Raw genomic sequence first — 18,595 nt, 5'->3', positions numbered from 1 at the left:
TGAGAAGACAGTACACCTCTTGTGTAGTGAGTGTGAACGAAGGGGGGACGACACAAGCTCTGCAGCATCAAACATGGCCGAGGAACCCTGAGAGCACTTGGCTTGAACACCATACCCGGTTTTTATGGGGAGCAGGGTGAGGCCTCCTCGGCCCCAGCTCTTGTGCTCCAGGCAAATGGGCAGCAGTGGGAAAACCATAGCAGAAGCCTGAGGCCACCTCCAGCCCGGGCCACTAACACTCCTGTGCCCTGCAGACATGGATGAGTGCGAGGCTGGGGACGTGTGCAGTGATGGCGTCTGTACGAACACACCAGGCTCCTTCCAGTGCCAGTGCCTCTCTGGCTATCATCTGTCAAGGGACCGGAGCCATTGTGAGGGTGAGGGATCCTAGAGCCTGGGTGCTGGCATGTCCCTGCCTACCCCAGGTCTCTCTGCTCAGGTTCAGCCCCCATCCAGATCCCAGTTGTGGTTTGGGGGTGTGGGAGTGACCCAGGGTTCTCAGAGTAGGGAACTCTGATGGCTCCAGGCTGTGTGTATGGGTCAACCCCTGAGATTCTCCAAACCCTGATCTCTACAGACATTGACGAATGTGACTTCCCTGCTGCATGCATTGGGGGTGACTGCATCAATACCAATGGTTCCTACAGATGTCTTTGTCCCCAGGGACATCGGCTAGTGGGCGGCAGGAAATGCCAAGGTATGAAGAGTTGTCTGAGCGCTCATGAAAGGCGTGACGACAGGGCAATGTAATCTATTAGACACACTGTAGCCTTCCTGTAAACTTGACATTCACTCCTTCACCCATCAATCCACCTAGCTCTCATTTACTTACTCTTCCATTTGTTCTGTAACAAGGCCCATGGTGCTCAGTGTTGCTTGCTGCATTCGAGTTTCTGTCAGCTTTTTTATTTTTTTTAAGATTTTATTTTTATTTTATGTGTATGTGTGTTTGCCTAAATGAGTCTGCACCACGTGCATGCATGTCCATGGAAGCCAAAAGAGGGCGAGAAAGAGGTGGTTGTGAGTGGACATGTGTGTGCTGGGTCATCTGGGAAAGCAGCCAGTGCTCTCAAGGGCTGAGCCCTCCCCATCCCCTCTGCTCAACTGCTAACAGATACGGTAGTCTGACCCATCAACTCACCGGTATGTACATTAGACACCAAGTGATACCTGCAATCCCCATTGGCTAAGTACTGTACTAGATATTTCAGCAATAATCTGGGGCTCCTAGATTGGGGGGAGCATGGGAATGAGTCTCAGGTTCAGGGTGAGGTACCTGGAAGTTATTTAAAGGCAGGTAACTATGGAACTGGGACCTGAAGTCTGAGGGGTCCCTCAGCAGGGCACTGTGGGTGGGAAGGGGGCCTCTTAGCAGAGAGAGGGCTGTGGGTGGGATTCTACCCCAAGAACAGCACTTGAACAGTTCTCTTTGTGTGTTTTAGAGGAGAGGGAACAACTCTGCCTTGAGCAAAATTTTGGAAGGAATGGAAGAGTGATGAGCCGAGTTTGATGGCTTTATCTGTCACCCCAGCTACACGGGAAGCTGAGGCAGGAGGATCTCAAGTTCAAGACTAGCTCAGGAAACAGACCTTGCTTCAAAGAATAGCAAATCTGTGATGGGACCGAAAGGTAGCGAGAGAGCAGAGTGAGGGTCTCCACATGCCAGCTGAGAGTCAGGGGTTCAATCATTGCCAGGAGGACAGCAGCAAGTGTCACAAATCTACCCACACAGACAGACCCAAGGGGACATCTGTTGTATGCGCTTTGAAACCAAAGCAGAAATTTAGGTTGAGCCTGTAGAAGGCCTTTGGGCACACCCCAGAGAAAGGGGCTGGGTCTGTCCAAAGCTGAGCTGACTCTTGTTCCCTGCTCTGCTTGCACCTACTAGACATAGACGAGTGCAGCCAGGACCCAGGCCTGTGCCTGCCCCATGGGGCCTGCGAGAACCTCCAGGGCTCTTATGTCTGCGTCTGCGATGAGGGTTTCACACTCACCCAGGACCAGCATGGGTGTGAGGGTGAGTGCCCTCCCCTTCTCTCAGACTGGATAATCCTAGGAACTACAACTGGGCTCAGAGCTATGTCCCTGTTCCACCTTTCTGAATCCTCTTTGCTTGGAGAAGTGGGGTAGAGCTGGACTTCTCACCAAGTGGCAAGGAGGGCCAGAGCAGCTGAGGAGAGAATGGGTACAGTTTTGGATATAGTAGACAGGCCAAAATTACTCCCTCCATAAGCATGAACTGTTACCCTTTCCCCAGAGGTGGAACAGCCCCACCACAAGAAGGAGTGCTACCTTAACTTCGATGACACAGTGTTCTGCGACAGTGTATTGGCCACCAATGTCACACAGCAGGAGTGCTGCTGTTCACTGGGGGCTGGCTGGGGAGACCACTGCGAAATTTATCCCTGTCCGGTCTACAGCTCAGGTCAGAGGAATACACCCCTTCCCAGAGCTCCTGTTTGTTCACTGGGAAACCAAAGCTTTCCCCCTGGGTAGCTGGGAAGAGAAGAAAGCAGGCGTATGCTCAGTTCCATTTTTTCCTCCTGGTGGTTTCTCTCACCCTGCAGCTGAGTTCCACAGCCTCTGTCCTGATGGAAAGGGCTACACACAGGACAACAACATTGTAAACTATGGCATTCCAGCCCACCGTGGTAAGCTCTGGCCTGGCCCCTCCCTTCTCCTCCTCATTATGGTTCGGCTTGGTTTATGGGTGCTGGTTGGGGCTGTCACTCACTAGGTAAAGCTGACTCCTTATGCCAGCTTGATCCCAATAATCTGCCTCGTGTTCAGCTCTCCCAGTGAGCCCCACCCAGGCACCTCAGTCAAGGGGCCTGAGTCACAGGTAAAGGAGAACCCTCTGGACACTCACGCTTCCCTTGGTCACACAGACATCGACGAGTGCGTATTGTTCGGAGCAGAGATCTGCAAGGAGGGCAAGTGTGTAAACACGCAGCCAGGCTATGAGTGCTACTGCAAGCAGGGGTTCTACTATGATGGCAACCTCCTGGAATGCGTGGGTGAGCGCAGTAGCAAGCAGTGTCCCTGTGCAAGTGGCCACCCTGCTCCAGGCCTGTTTCTGTCACGAGCAGTTTTTTCTCTCCGCAGATGTGGATGAGTGCTTAGATGAGTCCAACTGCAGGAACGGAGTGTGTGAGAACACACGTGGTGGCTACCGCTGCGCCTGCACACCTCCAGCAGAGTACAGCCCCGCCCAGCGCCAGTGTCTGAGTCCGGAGGAGATGGGTGAGGCCCTCGGGATCAGCATGGGGAGCAGGAGGGATCAGATCCCAGACTGGACTGTGATTACCAGCCCCGACCCCGATGCCCCGTAGACCTGGATGAGTGCCAGGATCCGGCTGCTTGCCGCCCTGGCCGCTGTGTCAGCCTCCCAGGCTCCTACCGCTGTGAATGTCACCCACCCTGGGTGTCCGGGCCCTCAGGCCACGACTGCCAGCTCCCCGAGAGCCAGGCGGGTGAGGGCGACGTTCGTCCTGGGCCAATTTTGAGCCTTATCAGGGTGGAGCCCCTGGGCCATAGTCGGCAGGTGGGATGGGACCTCAGTGGGCAGTCCCTACCTCCTTCCTTGTTGAAGCGGGTCTTGTTCCACAGAGCATGCCCCAGAGCGACGGGAGGTGTGCTGGGGCCAGCGAGGAGAGGATGGCATGTGTATGGGGCCCCTGGCCGGACCTGCCCTCACTTTTGATGACTGCTGCTGCCGCCAGGGCCGTGGCTGGGGCACCCAGTGCAGACCATGCCCGCCACAAGGTGCCGGTGAGCTACGTTTGAGACTTGGGGTAGGGACTGAAGTAAAGCAGTGTTGCTGACTCTATACCCACTTCCAGGGTCCCAGTGCCCGACTTCGCAGAGTGAGAGCAATTCCTTCTGGGACACAAGCCCCCTGCTACTGGGGGAGTCACCTCGAGGTGAGTGAGCCAAGGGAGCACAGGTGTGGGTCGGAGGCCATCAACAGGAGCAGTGCTGATATCTATACTCCTCTGGCCCGCATAGACGAGGACAGCTCGGAAGAAGATTCAGATGAGTGCCGCTGTGTGAGTGGCCGCTGCGTGCTACGGCCAGGCGGGGCAGTATGCGAATGTCCTGGTGGCTTTCAGCTGGATGCCTCCCGTGCCCGCTGTGTGGGTAAGATGTTGGGGACAGAAGGGCAGAGCCAGCAGGGGTTGGGTGGCACCACACTAGGACTTCACCTACACCGGCATCTGTCACATCTTACAGACATCGATGAGTGTCGAGAGCTGAACCAGCGCGGACTGCTGTGCAAGAGCGAGCGGTGCGTGAACACCAGTGGTTCCTTCCGCTGTGTCTGCAAAGCTGGCTTCACCCGCAGCCGCCCCCATGGGGCCTGTGTGCCTCAGCGCCGCCGCTGAAGCTGCCTTGGCCAGCACTTTGGTGATCATTGAGAAAGTTTCCACTAACAGTGGAGACAAGTACATCCCTTACTCTTGTCCAAATCAGAGATGGACCCAAGGATCCTCTGGGGCCCATAGATCTCCTTCCAGCACCCCAACACCCAAGGGTGCTCCTGTCTGCAGAGAGCTGTCTGCTTTCCTCCCTGAGGGTCCCTACAGACTGCAAAGTCAGATCTGCCCCTTTAATTTACTCTTGGCTTTCAAAGCAAATTTATATTCACATTCAAAGGTGGTTGGGATGGCAGCACCAAGAGCCACTGCTTGGGAGGGGCTAAGCTGAACTGGAACCCAGGATGTGAAATAGAATTTATTGTGGCTCTGATTATGTACATTAGATGTGCCTGGCCTGGTAACCAGGCTCACATGGTTTGTACAATAAATACATCCGCCAGGCCTGCTCTCCAATGACTGGAAGTGCCCAGAGGTTTGGGGGGTAGGGTTGTCAGTCCAGTTTCCGGGCTCCCAGCTTCATGGGCCCCTTGGCAGCCTTTTTCTCTGCCCGCTTGGCTTCCATTTCCTTCCTCCGTTCCTCACGCTTTTTCCGTGCCAGCTCTGCCTTCACGTGTCCTGAGATCAGGAAGTTAAGGGTGACTGGGCTGACCAGACTCAGCTCCTAAAACTGCCCTCCCCAGGCTCCACCCCCACCACCCCTTCATGGGAAACACTCACTGCTCTCGGTCTCCAAGCCTTCCCAGTTGTCTTCACCCCAGGAGTCTGGGTCTGGCCTGGGCTGAAAGAAAAATGCAGGCTGCATTGGGAGTCAACCCCCAGCAGCAGCCCACCCAAGCTATGCTCTCAATGGGCCAGTACCTGGGTGCTGGGACGAACAGACAGGGCAGCAAAGGGGTCACCCTTGTCACTGGGCTCTGCACCACCCCAGTTATACTCGCTGGCTAGCCGGGTGCCTTCTGGAGGTGGCTCCACAGAGCTGGGGTCCTGCCAGCCCTGGTCCCAGGAGCCCTCAGCTTCCCAGCTGTTCCAGTCTGATTCCAGAGGTCTGTGGTCTGGGTGGCTGACCTGAGTGAACGATGGAGGAAAGGCAGGCTAGGAGAGTGAAGAGCCAAATGGTGCTCCACACATATCCCCTGCCCGACCCAGCCCACCTGTCCAGCTCGGCTCCCCGGGCCCTTGACACTCCAGTCATCCTGCTGTGCCAGCACAGAGTCAGCTTCCTGCTACAGGGCGAGAAGGAAAAGGCATGACCAGCCGTGTTCTCACCCCCCAGAGGGCAAGTACAGTGAGCCCTCTTATCCATAGCTCAGCTTTGATTTCTTATTTGTTTTTGATACATACCAAGCCTCTCCTTTCTGAACCAGCTCTTGGGGACCCTGAAGTTGAATAGGGACTCAGTGGCTGGTGCCGGCCTATGATGATCAGTCTGTGAAGCTCACCTACCAGGATGTCACACAGGCCCAACTCTAATCCGTGCCCCTCTGAAGGTCAGCCTGTGCCTTGAGCTGGTCCCCACTCACCTCCAAGCTGCCCCAGTCCTCATCGTCCCATCTGTCAGCAGTGGCACTGTCTTCCACTGCGTCCTTGTCTTCTTCCTGTGTCTCCCAGTGGCCTGAGGTCGTCAGGGCATCAGGGGCAGGGGCTGGAGCAGGATTTCCTGGGGAACAAAGAGTCTGAGCTCTCAGAGAGAACTTGGGGCAGAGTGGAGGTTGCTATGAGGAAAGAGTGAAAGGAAACTGGTACCAGGAAGAGTGACGAGACATCACCCATGTCTCATGTCGCTGTCACTACATTAGGACAGCCTGACAATAACAGCTCTTAGCCCCCGTCACTGAGGAGTGACCCTGGGATACTCACCCTCTGGCACTGGTCTCTGGGGCACAGTGGTCTCGGATGGCGTCGGTGTGGGGTGTGCACGGATGAGCTTGGAGGTGAGTGACGATACCCCGGTCACAGCCCAGCCTGCCCAGCTGGCTGCAGCTCCTCCTGTCCCAGGGCTAGATGCTGCATGGACATCCTTCTCTGGGTAATGAGAAACAAGTGGGTATAGGCTTCATGGAAAGATGAAACACAGTGATCCAGAGCAAATCCTCCCTTCTCTAGGCCTAGTCCTCCCAGCTGTGGAACAGGGAAGCTGCTTGCTGGGCCTTTTCTAGCTTTCAAATGCTCCCATGGGCGCAGTAAAGGAAAGGGAAAGAGAACACGAGTGTGGGTCACTCACCTACTTCTGCCAGCTGGGTAGGATCCTCTGACACAGACTCCAACTTGGACAGGAAGCTTCGGATGGTCTTAAAGGCCTGTGGAGTAGCAAGAGGCCAAGCTGCATGCTCTAGCACTCCCAAGGGATTGCCAAGCCTCTGTTGAGACTGGACTTCCCTGAACCCAACCCTGGGGTCTGCCCTGGCTATGCCTTACCTGGTCCCGCACAGATTTCTCAGGGTCCACAGTAAGGCCACAGAGCACAGGCAGGATCTTGTGGGCACAGTCATCCATCGAGTAGAGATTGTGTGTGGCAGCAAAGCCCAGGACACCCGCAACCCGGGATGGTGCAAATGGGTCCTTAGTGGCCCGGCTGAAGGCGGAGGTGAGGACCCTGTGTCTAGTCTGAGAGCCCAGATTGACAGGGGAAATGATGCTTCAATATACAGAATCAACAAGGGGCCCCCACTACCAGATCTTACTTCCCAATGTGGGGCCATCTATTAGAACCAAGGTCTGAAAATGTGAACCTATCACTCACAATTTAAAAGAAGAGAATTTATGCCAGGAGGTGATGGTACCCCTTTAGCCCCAGCACTTGGGAGGCAGAGGCAGGGAGATCTGTGAGTTCAAGGCCAGCCTGGTCTACAAAGTAAATTCCAGGACAGCCAGGCTATACAGAGAAATCCTGTCTTGAAAAACCAACATCATCATCATCATCATCATCATAGAAGAGAATTTACTGATAAATATGTACCTCGGTTTCTCTTAGATCACTGGGTTTCACACAGCCTCAAGGTGTAGGGCCAGAGCAGCAACGCTGAGGCTGGGCGTGTGCCTCCCATCTTCCCTACCTGCTGATCCTGTTCATTCGTTTGTTTGGTTTGGTTTTTTTGGTTGTTGGTTTTTTTTTGTTTGTTTTTGGTTTTTTTTTTTTTTTTTTTTTTTTTTTGGTTTTTCAAGACAGGGTTTCTCTGTGGCTTTGGAGGCTGTCCTGGAACTCACTCTGTAGACCAGGCTGGCCTCGAACTCACAGAGATCCGCCTGCCTCTGCCTCCCAAGTGCTGGGATTAAAGGCGTGCAGCACAAGCCCAACTTTCATTCATTCTTGTTAAGAGTCTAGGCCTATCAGAAGTTCAAGTTTATAGACCTCGACTGAGGTGATCCGTGAAGACTTGGGCGTCAAGCAGACCTGAGTTCAGAACCAGATTTACCACCTTAATGGATGTGTGCTTTACAACTGACTCCACTTCAAGAAGCCCAGGCATTTGGCCTCACAGTGCTCAAGGGCTGAATCTCTGCAACAATGAGGACCCACAAACATAGGCTTTGTAGCACCAAAGGGGCCACCATCCTTCCATAACTCTAAAGGACACTCACACTAGCACTGAGGTAGGAGCCGATTTTGCCCAAGCAGACTGTGGTGTTGCAGCGGATGGGACCCTGGTCATCCTTGGCTTGCAGCCTTGCAAAGTGCTTCATCAGCTCCACATTGAGGTTGGCCTCATTCAGCTTTGGGGCCAAGAGCAGCATGGACTGTAGAGTAGAGGGACATAGGGTATTGTGAGCCAGGGCAAGAACGAACTCCTGGAGAGTGCACAGGTCACCAGTCACGGTGGCTTTGAACAGGGCTGTCAGACCTGACCAGCCCAGTCCCGTCCCAACTAGCATATTAAGAAAGGGAGTCTCCTATTTCTGTCTTCCTTCTATAGCAAGACCCCAAAAGCTTGTCTACACTCTGCTCCATTCAAACTTACATATCAATTCATTCTGAGACCCACTCTACCAAATTGGTTCATTCAGGCTGAGGTTACTAATGACCTCCAATTTGCTAAATATGATTTTCAATTTAACTTTGTTTTAGCCCAGGCTTTCTTTGAACTTGCAACCCTCCTGCTCGAACCTCCTGAGTGCTGGAATTAGATGCATGTACCTCTACGCCTAGTCATTAAATGTATTTACTTATTTTTCTTTTCTTTTCGATTTTTTCAAGACAGGGTTTCTCTGTGTAGCCCTGGAACTCACTCTGTAGATCAGGGTGGTCTTGAACTCAGAGATCCGCCTGCCTCTGCCTCTCAAGTGCTGGGATTAAAGGTGTAAATGTAATGGATGTGCTAGTTCCCTTTCTGTTGCTATGACAAACACTTTAACCAAAAGCAACTGGGGACGGAAAAGGTTAAAATGTTTGTCTTATCTTTCAGCTCCCACATCACAAGCCAGCACGGACAGAAGTCAGGGCAGGGATGCAAGGCAAGAACGTGAGGGTAGAATCAGGCATGGCAGTCGCACTTTTAGTCATAGTATTCAGGAGGCAGAGGTCTATCTCTAAGAATTCAAGTCCAGCCTGATCTACACAATGAGTTCCAGAACAGCCAGAGCTACATAAAAAGATCTTATCTCAAAAAAAGCTAGGGAAGAGCCGGGCGTTGGTGGCGCATGCCTTTAATCCCAGCACTTGGGAGGCAGAAGCAGGTGAATCTCTGTGAGTTCGAGGCCAGCCTGGTCTACAGAGCTAGTTCCAGGACAGCCTCCAAAACAATACAGAGAAACCCTGTCTCGAAAAACAAAAAACAAAAAAAGCTAGGGAGGACGGGATGGGTGGAGAACGAAGGAACATGTGGCGGGAAGCAGGAGGAAGCTGCTTTTCCTCACCAGTTAATGCTTCCTTGTACAACCCAGGACTGCCTGCTCAGGGGTGGCTGGGCCTCCAACATCAATCAGAAATAAGGTAATGCCCCACAGACATGCCACAAGCCAGTCTGACTAGGAAATTCCTCATTTTGGGCTTCCCTCTTCCTAGACGATTCCAGACTGTGCAATAAAAATAAATGAGGACAAGGGCCGAGCTTCTCTTCCTACAACCCCTGGCCCTAAGGTGTTCTGACACCTCAAGTTTTTCCCTGGCCAATTGCTCTTTTCACTAAGGTCTGAATGGTCAGAAACCTCACTGCACATTCTCTGGCTTTTTTTTGTATCTAACTAACACTCCTACCCTTTTAAGTCCTCTTACTACATGGCTCGCATGCCTGTCATGTTTGGATCTGCAATGCTCTCACAAGCAGAGAAGGCTGGGTCCCTGTCCCAGTGTAGCAATGCATGGGATGATCCAGAGGGCTCTGACATCATCAGTTCATAATTTGATGGGTTTCTGGGAGGTGATGGAAGCTTGGGAAGTGAACCTAGTTCAAGGCAGTAGATCCTTGGGAACATACTCTTGGGAGCTTCCACTTGCCCAAGCACTCTCCCCTGTCATTCTGTCCATCTGTGATGAAGAAAGCAATTCTGCTTCACTTCATGGCCCCCGCCGGAATGTCCCAGCTCCCCAATGGCCCAGATGCAACAAAGTCAAGTGACTGAAAGCCCCTGAAACTGACCCTAAAACTGATCTGTCCTCTTTACTCGATTTCAGGTATTTTGTCACAGTGGCAGTAAACTGAGAGCACGGTGGCCTGGTAGGCATCCCTGACCTACACATTTCCCCTGTACTTCACACGTGCATAGTCATGGGTCGGCGCCATACCGCCACCTGACAGAAAAACACAGCTGCCCAATTACAGCCAGCTCTTCCCACAGTCCCCGCCCCCAGACCCTACAGACCCTTTCAGTACCTTAGCCGAGAAGCCTCAGATTATCCTTAACTCTCAGAAAACACTGTCAGTCCCAGCTTCAGAATGGCCCATTCTCTCCACATGCTGCCTCCATCACCCCAGGCGCTGCAACAACCCCTAACATCATCCCAGCTCCCCCCTGCCTGACAGTCAGGGTTCTCCAAAGAACACAACGAACCCTGCCACTGCCCAACTCAAGTGTAGCGTCAACCTCATCTCCAATGCACGTGCCAGGTGCCTGGTATGCCGACAAGGCCCTAGCTCCCAAATTCCACAACTACTCCCCTTCAGCATGTTAAACCCCTTTTTGCTACTTTTACATTTCTAAAAGCTTCTAGCCTCAGAGCCTTTACAGGTGCTGGTCCTTCTATAAGGAGCATGTTTCTTCCAAGTCACCTACCAGACTAGATCAAAGCAGTTCTTTCTCTATACTCCCTCCCTTTATTTTTGGTCTCTTCATGTAGCCCAGGTTGACCTTGAACTTATGATCCTCCTGCCTCTGCCTCCATTACACTGAGATTACAAATATGAGCTTCAACATCTGACTACGGCAGTCTTTTTGGCGGAAGGAGGAGGATCTTTATGAGACAAGGTCTTGATATGTATCTCTGGCTGGCCTGAAACACCCTATGTAGATCAGGCTGGTCTAGAACTCACAGTCATCTGCCTGCCTCTGCCCTCTAAGTGTTGGTATAACAGGCATGCGTCCCCATGCTACGCTGTTAGGTACTCGTATATTTAAAAGTTACAAACCCTCCTGTTTATACTCCCCTTTCACATCTCCTATGTATTGTCGGCCAGGCCCATTGCCTGTCCCATTCAAGAACAGGAGAACTCGCTGTCTGCGAGTCTGTGTCCCAGTATGGGGCCAGGCAGGCCCTGGGAGCTGCTCAGTGTCAGCTGAAAGAACTGAAGGCTGAGTCCCCCCCAAATCCCGCCCACTTTCAAGGCTGCACCCAGAGATTGGATATGGACACTCCCACCACACCCACTGTCTCAAATCAAGGCCCGTGTTCCAGAGAGAACCACTTCCCTGTCTTGGGAGACAAGAGATGGCCACTCTAGGCCTGAGTAGACCCACCTTGACTGTCTGCTCCCGGATGGCAGGGTTGGTGTCCAGGAAGCCATGTACAACATGGGGAAAGATCTGGGTGTTGACTGTAGGCTCATCGAGGTATTGGATGAACTGCTCCATCTGTGGACCAGGGTAGGACATGAGCAGATGGCTGCACCCTACCCAAGTCACAGGGCCACTCTGGCCTTAGTTGTTCCACCAGGTAGTCTCCTAAGCCCAGCTCATGTGTGTGTCCTCAAGAGGGAAGTGCTTTTGACAGCTGGACGGGGACTGGTACCCGGTACCTGGAAGTCACTAGTTCTTCCTGGCTCCTAAGAACCCTCTAACTTAGAGGCTAACCATTTGTTGCTCCAGCTGTCCTGGGGCTGACAGGAGAAACTGTGTCCCACTCTAGAGGACCTAAGTGATGGAGTCTGGAGAGTCCTAAGGCTACACAGAGCCCTGGGACGAGCTCTACCTTCCAAGAGCTTCACCTGTGTAATGCTCATGGCAGGGGTTTCTGAGATCTCTATGTAGCCAAAGCACGAGCTCTGGCCACCTGCCTAAGGCTAGGGGGTGATTGGAACCAGGATGGGGTCTGGGAGGAGGACCTGGGCAGAAACTGGCTGAGGCCTCTACCTGCTGGAGGAGGCGGATGCGCATGGCACGGTCCGTGGATGAGAACATCTTTACCACCACGGGGATGATCTTCTGCTGGTACTCATCAGCACTGAGAAATTTTCCCACCTGAGGACGAAGCAGGAAGAGGGGCTTGGCCACATCTACAGGGTTAGGGCAATTTCACAGGTTTCCCTCAACTTGCTTGGGCTCACTGCTGGCTTCCCAGGGTAGGACTGAGGTGATGGCAGGGGAGCAATGGAGGGTAGGCTCTGAAGCAAGGGTCTGAAGGAAAAGAATCTGGCACCGCAGGGACTGGCCTTCCCCGGACTAGAAGTCCCCAGCCTCCTCCACAGCCAGGTGGCCCTTGCTTGCTAACTCATGAGGACACCAGGCTTGCATCTACCCTGAGTATGCTTCTCACCCAGGGCTGTATCCAGCTAGGTCTCTGGATCCTACACTCCTGGTCCCATTTACCTTGAAGAGAGGTGTGAGGACCACAGCCCCCGCATTGCCAAACTCGAAGGCGGTCAGTAGCTGGGGCAGCACCTTGTGCCGACAGAAATCCTCAGGAAATGAGTCTAGACTCTTGCTCAGCTCTTGGAAGAACTTCTGCTTCTCAGCTGGCTCTTTGATCTAGGGGAGCAAAGACAGGGTTCAGGGGGAAACCAGCCTCACCATGCACACTCCAGGTGACAGTGAGGGCCACCCAGCCTGGAGGAACAGGAGCAATGCTATGGAGCCCAGCTTTCTACTTAGGGGGCAATTGTGGGCGCACTCTTCAGTTGTAAAATGGCATAACAACTCTACCACCAATCTGAGGATTCAACCAGAAAATGTTCATAAAAAGCTGCCAGCAAACCAGGTCTGACCATGTGCACAGTGATGGTAAAGCAGGAGGACCTGGAGCTGGAGGCCAGCCTAGACCAAAAGTGAGTTCAAGGCCAGCCTAGGCTATATATTTAGACCCAGTGCCTGGCACACAACCAGTATCTTCTAGTGACCGTCCTTGCTATCCCTGTCACTTGGCTTGTAAGTTTAGCAATCACTAGAGAGATTAAATCCTTTATCCTCTACTGCTCACAACAACCCCCATGAGGACTCTGAGGCTCAGAGCAGGAAGGATCTCACTTGACTCCTTGCCTTGGCTTGGTTGGGCACATTGGGTGGAGTTTAGGGAGAGCCATAGAAAGTCAGAGAAAGGCACAGTTTGCCACCATACCTGAGTCCAAACAGGCTCAACAGTCTATTAGTCTTCCTAATACCCCCACCTGAGGCTGTAACACCCATAACACAAATTTCCTGAGCACAGATTGCACACACACTATCTCAAAGAACCCTTCCACAACTTTATGAGGTGGGAAAGCATGTACATCTTACCAACAAGCAACAGACAGAAAGGTAGCTTGTTCAAAGACACACAGCTGCCAGGTGTTGGTGGGCATGCCTTTAATCCCAGCACTTGGGAAGCAGAGGCAGGCGGATCTCTGTGAGTTCGAGGCCAGCCTGGTCTACAGAGTGAGTTCCAGGACAGCCTCCAAAACAATGCAGAGAAACCCTGTCTCAGAAACAAAAACAAAAAAAACAAAAACAAAAACAAAAAAAAAAATGCTGTCACTCCCCCAAAGATGAGGAAGAAGGGTACCATGGCCAGAAGCTGGGCATGGTAGCACATGCCTTCCCAGTACTGAGGAGACCAAGGCAGGATTGAGGATTCAAGGCCAATCTGGGCTGCATAATGAGGCCTTGCCTCAGAAAGCAGAAAAACAAGTGTATAGATAGTCATTACCCCAAACCCCTTGTGCCCTCTGTTTTACCACCATCCAGAGGTAGCTTGGCCCAGAACAAGTGACCATGGCTGAGGATGAGAAGTGCTGAGGTGGCTTGGAGCTGCTTAGTGCAGGTGGGAAGCAGGCTCTGACCATGCTGGGAAGGTAATGAGTAAAGTTCAAAAAGACCAATCATAGCCAAGGTCACCCTTCTAGAGTCACAGTGGGTTCCCAGTCCACTCAACACGAAGAGGAGACCCTGATACCAAACTCCCACATTCTCCAAGGTAGTTAGCCAGAAACAGCTCATTTTCAAGGGACAGTGGCCTGGCAGTCAGCCATGTGAGGAGAACTCCATGTAACAACATTCCCACTGCCCACACACTGGCCAAGAGACATCAGGGCTCAACAATTCCAGTTGCTTGTTCAAGATACAAAACTTTAGTTCCAGCCATGGCAGAACACGTCTTTAGTTCCAACACTTATGGAGGCAGAGGCAGGAGGATCTCTGAGAGTTCAAGGCCAACCTGATCTATATAGTGAATTCCAGGATAGCCAGGGCTACATAGTGATACCCCACCTCAAAAAAAGAAAAGATACAGTTCTTCCTGCTCTATCCCAATTCTACTCTCTGCTCCTGATTCTCTGTGTTCCCTGCAGCTAGTTGGGTTAAAGTAGAACCTCAGTCCTTTGTCACTACGATGCCCTAAGAGTTGGTGGGTGCTGTGATTCTCTCTCTTGTACACATATGGGTGCTGAGAGTCAGAGGTGAAGCGGAGGGTGCCCCCTCCCCATTACTCTTCTCTCTCCCAGGACCATGTTCCCCAAGTCACCGTCCAAAGGCTCCTACCTTTGAGTCTTTCGGGTCCTAGCTCAATGCTCTTCTCTGAGGCCCTCAGAGCACCTGCTCATTTCCTTCCAGCACTTACTCAGGGACCACAGGTGTTCTCATTAACGCTTCCTGTCTCTCTCCTGTAATGAGAGCTCCCAAAGGTGGGGACCTGTTCTGTTTACTCCTGCTGGGTCCTTGAGGGCAGGTCTGACACTCTTCCCTCCCCAGCACTTTGTGTGGCACCCCTGAGGAACAGAGCAACAATGCGGGTGTGGAGTTACCGGTAGGTATGAGCTGCTGGAGTGACAGGGTAGTCATGAAGCATCTGTGGGGAGCTCAACTCTACCCAGCAGCTGTCTATCTGCCTCCACCATGATTGGATTCAACAACAGAGATCCAAATATCAGGAAAGCAAGCACTGTCTGTACCACACACATATAGCCATCTTTCTTTCTTTCTTTGGCCATGATTTGGCCAAATATGATAGTACAGTAACTATTTACACAGCACACATATCATATAAGGGGCTAGTTAGCTACAGGAGGATGGAGTGGGATAATGACTCAGTGCCTAAAAATATTTGTTGTTCCATAAATAAATAAATAAATAAATAAATAACTGGTGTTGGTGGCGTATACCTTTAATCCCTGTTGGGGAAGTCGTATGTCAATAAAGCACTGTTGGGCCAATAGGAATCTAGATAGGTGGGTCTAGGAGTCCAGGAGGACTCTGGGAAGGAAAAACACAAGTGAGTCAAGATGTAACGCCATGGGGTAGGAAGCCCGGAACTATTCTCTGGTAAGAGAAATACTTAGATTAACAATTATGGGGTAATTACTTAAGTCAGAGCTAGCCAGTAAGAAACAAGCAAAGCCAACAGCTTCATAATTAATATAGCCTCCTGTGTGTTTATTTGGGACTCATGCGGTTCTAGAACCAGGCTGGCGGGAAGGCTTCTCTCAAGGAAAAAGCTTCTCTTTACAAATCCCAGCACTTGGGAGGCAGAGGCAGGTGGACGGATCTCAGTGAGTTCGAGGCCAGCCTGGTCTACAGAGCAAGTTCTAGGACAGGCTCCAAAGCAATACAAAGAAACCCTAGCTCAAAAAAAAAAAAAAAAAAAAAACAAAAACTATACAAGGACCCGGGTTCAAATACCTAGCACCCATGTAAGAAGCTGGGCATAGCCCCACACATCTGTAACCTCAGTGCTACTGGGATAGACATAGAAGGATCACTGGAAATTACTTGCTCCAGGCTGAGTAATGGGATAGAGCAGGACACCTGATATCCTCCTCTGGTCTCTGCATATAACCATGTTCACCCCTCACACATGGATATTTAACACACACACACATACACTCACAATTATGGAAGGATGTAAGTTATATGCAATACTATGACTTTTTTATTGAGGACTATAGCACCTGCCAATTCTGAGGATCCTAGAACCAATTCCCACTGTGAATGGCTAGTTTTCTGTCATCTGGGAAGAGGGAACCTCAATTGAGAAAATGCCTCCATCAGATGCAGCATTCTTCCATGGCCTCTGCCTCAGTTCCTGCCTCCACCTTCCTGATTCAGTTCCTGCCCTGATTTCCTTTCATTATGGAGTGTGATTGTGTAAGCCAAATAAACACTTTCCTCAGCAAATTGCTTTTGGTCACAGGGTTTTATCACAACAATAGAAAGAAAGTTAGGACACCCACAGATTCCAAGGAGGACTGTGTTATATGTGTTGAACTAACAAATGCTACCCCAGGCTCCTGGACGCATTAAGATCTTTGTTGAAGCCGGGCATTGGTGGCGCACGCCTTTAATCCCAGCACTCGGGAGGCAGAGGCAGGCGGATCTCTGTGAGTTCGAGGCCAGCCTGGTCTACAAGAGCTAGTTCCAGGACAGCCTCCAAAGCCACAGAGAAACCCTGTCTCGAAAAACCAAAAAAAAAAAAAAAAAAAAAAGATCTCTGTTGAACTTCAGGCATGGAAAGTCACAGGGTGAGTAGAGACAAAGCCAGGGTTTGCAACCAAAGGACTTAACTCCACTGTCCAGATGTGAGAGTCACCAAAACATAGGTGAGAGGTCATGGCAGAGAATACCAGGGAAGATTGGGAGCTCACCTGAATCTCTTCCAGGAAGAGGTTGGTCTCCACAAAGCGGTTGCTCATGAAGCCACCAGGTGCCCGGCAGTTCTGCAGGAAGCGAGCCGGGTTGGGACGTACTTTGGGGTTGGCTCCCACCAGCTCGCAGTAATGGGTCACCAGGGACTTGGGGATCTGTAGGAGAATGCTCCACATCAGGGAAAGGATGGTGGATGGTTGACAAGAAAGAAGGGCCTAGGCCTGGTCTACAAAGTGAGTTCCAGGACAGCTTCCAAGACAATACAGAGAAACCCTGTCTTGAAAAACCAAAAAAAAAAAAAGAAAGAAAGAAAGAAGGGCCTAGGACAGAGGAGGTAGGCAGGGGCTGCAGGGACACGTACCTTCCCAGGGTTTCGCAGGGCAGCTGCCCGAGGTAGGGACCCATTGAAAACTTCCCAGATGAGGCAGCCCAGGCGCCACATGTCTGCTGACCTGTGGCAGTAACCCAGAGCTGATCAGGGCTCCCTAGCATATACTACTTTTGCCTCCAACCTGCTTTAGGTACCAGGCACCCACTGCATTACAGGATCTGGCTGTGTGTCCCTGCACTGATCCCTTAACCCCAAATAGTTGGTTTCATTAGCCCCATTTAACAAAGAAATCAAAACTCAGAGAAGCATGGACACCTTTCAAATTCAGACACCTAAGGCTATGTCCATCTTGACCAACCACCCCCCTCCTGAGCAGCTGGTTCCCTTTCTAGGCAGGTGGCAAGGGCCAGAGGCTTCCCAGCTAGTCTAGGGGTCCCGAGGCTGCAGGGCCCTCCAATGCAGGACAGATCAAGGCACAACGACCGCAGTCACCCACCACTTCTCTTTGACTGCTCTGCTACTGTTATCAGCCAACTCCGGGGGATCATACTGCTCCAGCTCAGGAATCCCCTTGCTGGGTGGTCCCCCGCCGTTGCCCTGGGCTGAGTACATGTAGTCCAGACCCCCGAGTTTCCACTCGCCAGCCCGGTCCACAAACACAGCAGCCATGCAGACATTATTGTGGATAAGGTTGCAGTCGTTGACCAGGAAGCTGAGGGCTTTCACAATCTGGTGCAGCCCCCATGACAGCTCCTGCTCCTTCAGTCCACCTGCTTCTGCTCTTGCCTTGAGGTATGTTCCCAGTGGAGTCACAGCCTCTGTCACGATGTGGAGGCACTTTTCTGTCTGGATAATGAAAAGGGTATTAGGGCACGGTTCCAGAAGAGGGAGAGAAGATGAGGGCCGTGACAGGGAAAGAGGTAGTGGAGAAGGTACCAAATCTGAGGGTGTTGAAGCACTTAGGTACAAAGTGAGGGCCAGAGAACAGTGAGATGGGAAGATCGGGCGACAGGTACCTCCAACCCATCGATATAGGCCAGAATGTTGGGGTGCCGGAGAGTTTTGAGGCGTTTGAAGGCAGCTTTGGCCACCTGGGTCTGCTCTTCAGCTCCGGGTTTCACATCATACACGAAGATGGACACCGCGCTGCCTGTGGCCTGGTGGAGGACACAGCAACCTGAGAGGCGCGGGCCAGGTGACTACTCCAACCTGCCTGGGCTTCACCAGCTCCGAGTCTCCAGAGCAGCAGGGAAGGGACACCAGCGGGTCTCGCCCCCAGGACAGCCCTTAAGGAGCTGGTTAGGCCCACGTGACCCCCGTCTTGTCCGCTTGTCCGTCCCTCGGTCCTTCCGCCCGCCACGTCGTCACTGCCCGCCCCGTTCCCAAGCCGGTTGCCGGGAGCTTTGGTCGCCACGTCAGGCCCAGCGCGACGCAGCAGGGCCGGCGTACACACTAGGAAAGGCCGAGGTCGGCCGCGGCCTGCAGAGCAGCGCCGTACCTCACCTTTTTGCGGCCACGGTGCAGGGTCCAGGGCCCTGGCGGGCCGCCCTCGGGGGGCTCCGGGATCAGCTCGAACGGGAAGTCCCGGACCGGGTCCCGGGCAAAGAACCACATCGTCGCCGCCGCTACGGGCTCGGGAGCCTCCACTCCGGGTCCTCCGGCCGCCCGAGCCGGGGCGGGGCGGGCG

General features: G+C 52.5%; 2 protein-coding genes across 7 annotated transcripts in view; one reads left to right on the top strand and one right to left on the bottom strand.

Annotated features, from left to right (window-relative positions):
• Ltbp3 (latent transforming growth factor beta binding protein 3) overlaps window positions 1-4,820 on the top strand; it is a 16,069-nt gene extending 11,249 nt beyond the window's left edge. For 2 of the 4 annotated variants that reach the window (XM_040749213.1, XM_005063976.4), the window contains exons 17-27: window positions 255-377; window positions 578-697; window positions 1,889-2,017; window positions 2,258-2,425; window positions 2,568-2,651; window positions 2,889-3,017; window positions 3,106-3,243; window positions 3,610-3,771; window positions 3,843-3,923; window positions 4,009-4,140; window positions 4,234-4,820. In XM_040749213.1, coding sequence (XP_040605147.1) covers window positions 255-377; window positions 578-697; window positions 1,889-2,017; window positions 2,258-2,425; window positions 2,568-2,651; window positions 2,889-3,017; window positions 3,106-3,243; window positions 3,610-3,771; window positions 3,843-3,923; window positions 4,009-4,140; window positions 4,234-4,385 — 1,418 coding nt within the window. In that variant the 3' untranslated portion in view covers window positions 4,386-4,820. Of the gene's footprint in view, window positions 1-254; window positions 378-577; window positions 698-1,888; window positions 2,018-2,257; window positions 2,426-2,567; window positions 2,652-2,888; window positions 3,018-3,105; window positions 3,244-3,332; window positions 3,474-3,609; window positions 3,772-3,842; window positions 3,924-4,008; window positions 4,141-4,233 lie in introns of all 4 variants that reach the window. The other 2 variants (XM_005063975.4, XM_013113873.3) reach the window with 2 other exon arrangements.
• Scyl1 (SCY1 like pseudokinase 1) lies at window positions 4,722-18,595 on the bottom strand. Of its 3 annotated transcripts, none has more exons than XM_013113895.3 (17): window positions 18,412-18,595; window positions 17,925-18,065; window positions 17,405-17,754; window positions 16,939-17,029; window positions 16,577-16,732; window positions 12,336-12,494; window positions 11,880-11,987; window positions 11,268-11,381; window positions 7,959-8,114; window positions 6,795-6,983; window positions 6,601-6,676; window positions 6,237-6,401; window positions 5,900-6,036; window positions 5,531-5,599; window positions 5,238-5,444; window positions 5,097-5,157; window positions 4,722-4,994 (listed from the first exon to the last, which is right to left on the bottom strand). In XM_013113895.3, exons 1-17 carry the CDS (start codon window positions 18,520-18,522, stop codon window positions 4,870-4,872), a joined length of 2,415 nt encoding a protein of 804 aa, XP_012969349.1. In that variant the 5' UTR covers window positions 18,523-18,595; the 3' UTR covers window positions 4,722-4,869. The 3 variants fall into 3 exon arrangements, with proteins under 3 accessions (XP_012969349.1, XP_005064035.1, XP_021082342.1); XM_005063978.4 differs by having other exon boundaries at window positions 5,531-5,602; window positions 18,412-18,594; XM_021226683.2 differs by lacking the exon at window positions 17,925-18,065 and having other exon boundaries at window positions 5,531-5,602.

This window comes from Mesocricetus auratus, unplaced genomic scaffold (assembly GCF_017639785.1).
Source record: "Mesocricetus auratus isolate SY011 unplaced genomic scaffold, BCM_Maur_2.0 Super-Scaffold_4256, whole genome shotgun sequence".
NCBI lineage: Eukaryota > Metazoa > Chordata > Mammalia > Rodentia > Cricetidae > Mesocricetus > Mesocricetus auratus.
The sequence above is the reverse complement of the archived record's forward strand: the minus strand, read 5'-3'. Positions and strand labels throughout refer to the sequence as shown.

What these genes read in the sequence shown, in the direction of transcription:
- Scyl1 (XM_005063978.4), bottom strand. Translation starts at nt 18,522, where the DNA reads ATGTGGTTCTTTGCCCGGGACCCGGTCCGGGACTTCCCGTTCGAGCTG. An exon ending in AGAGCAGTCAAAGAGAAGTG is followed by an intron (nt 17,030 to 17,404) that starts GTGGGTGACTGC and finishes TTACTGCCACAG; the next exon opens with GTCAGCAGACATGTGGCGCC. An exon ending in TCTTCCTGGAAGAGATTCAG is followed by an intron (nt 12,495 to 16,576) that starts GTGAGCTCCCAA and finishes TTGCTCCCCTAG; the next exon opens with ATCAAAGAGCCAGCTGAGAA.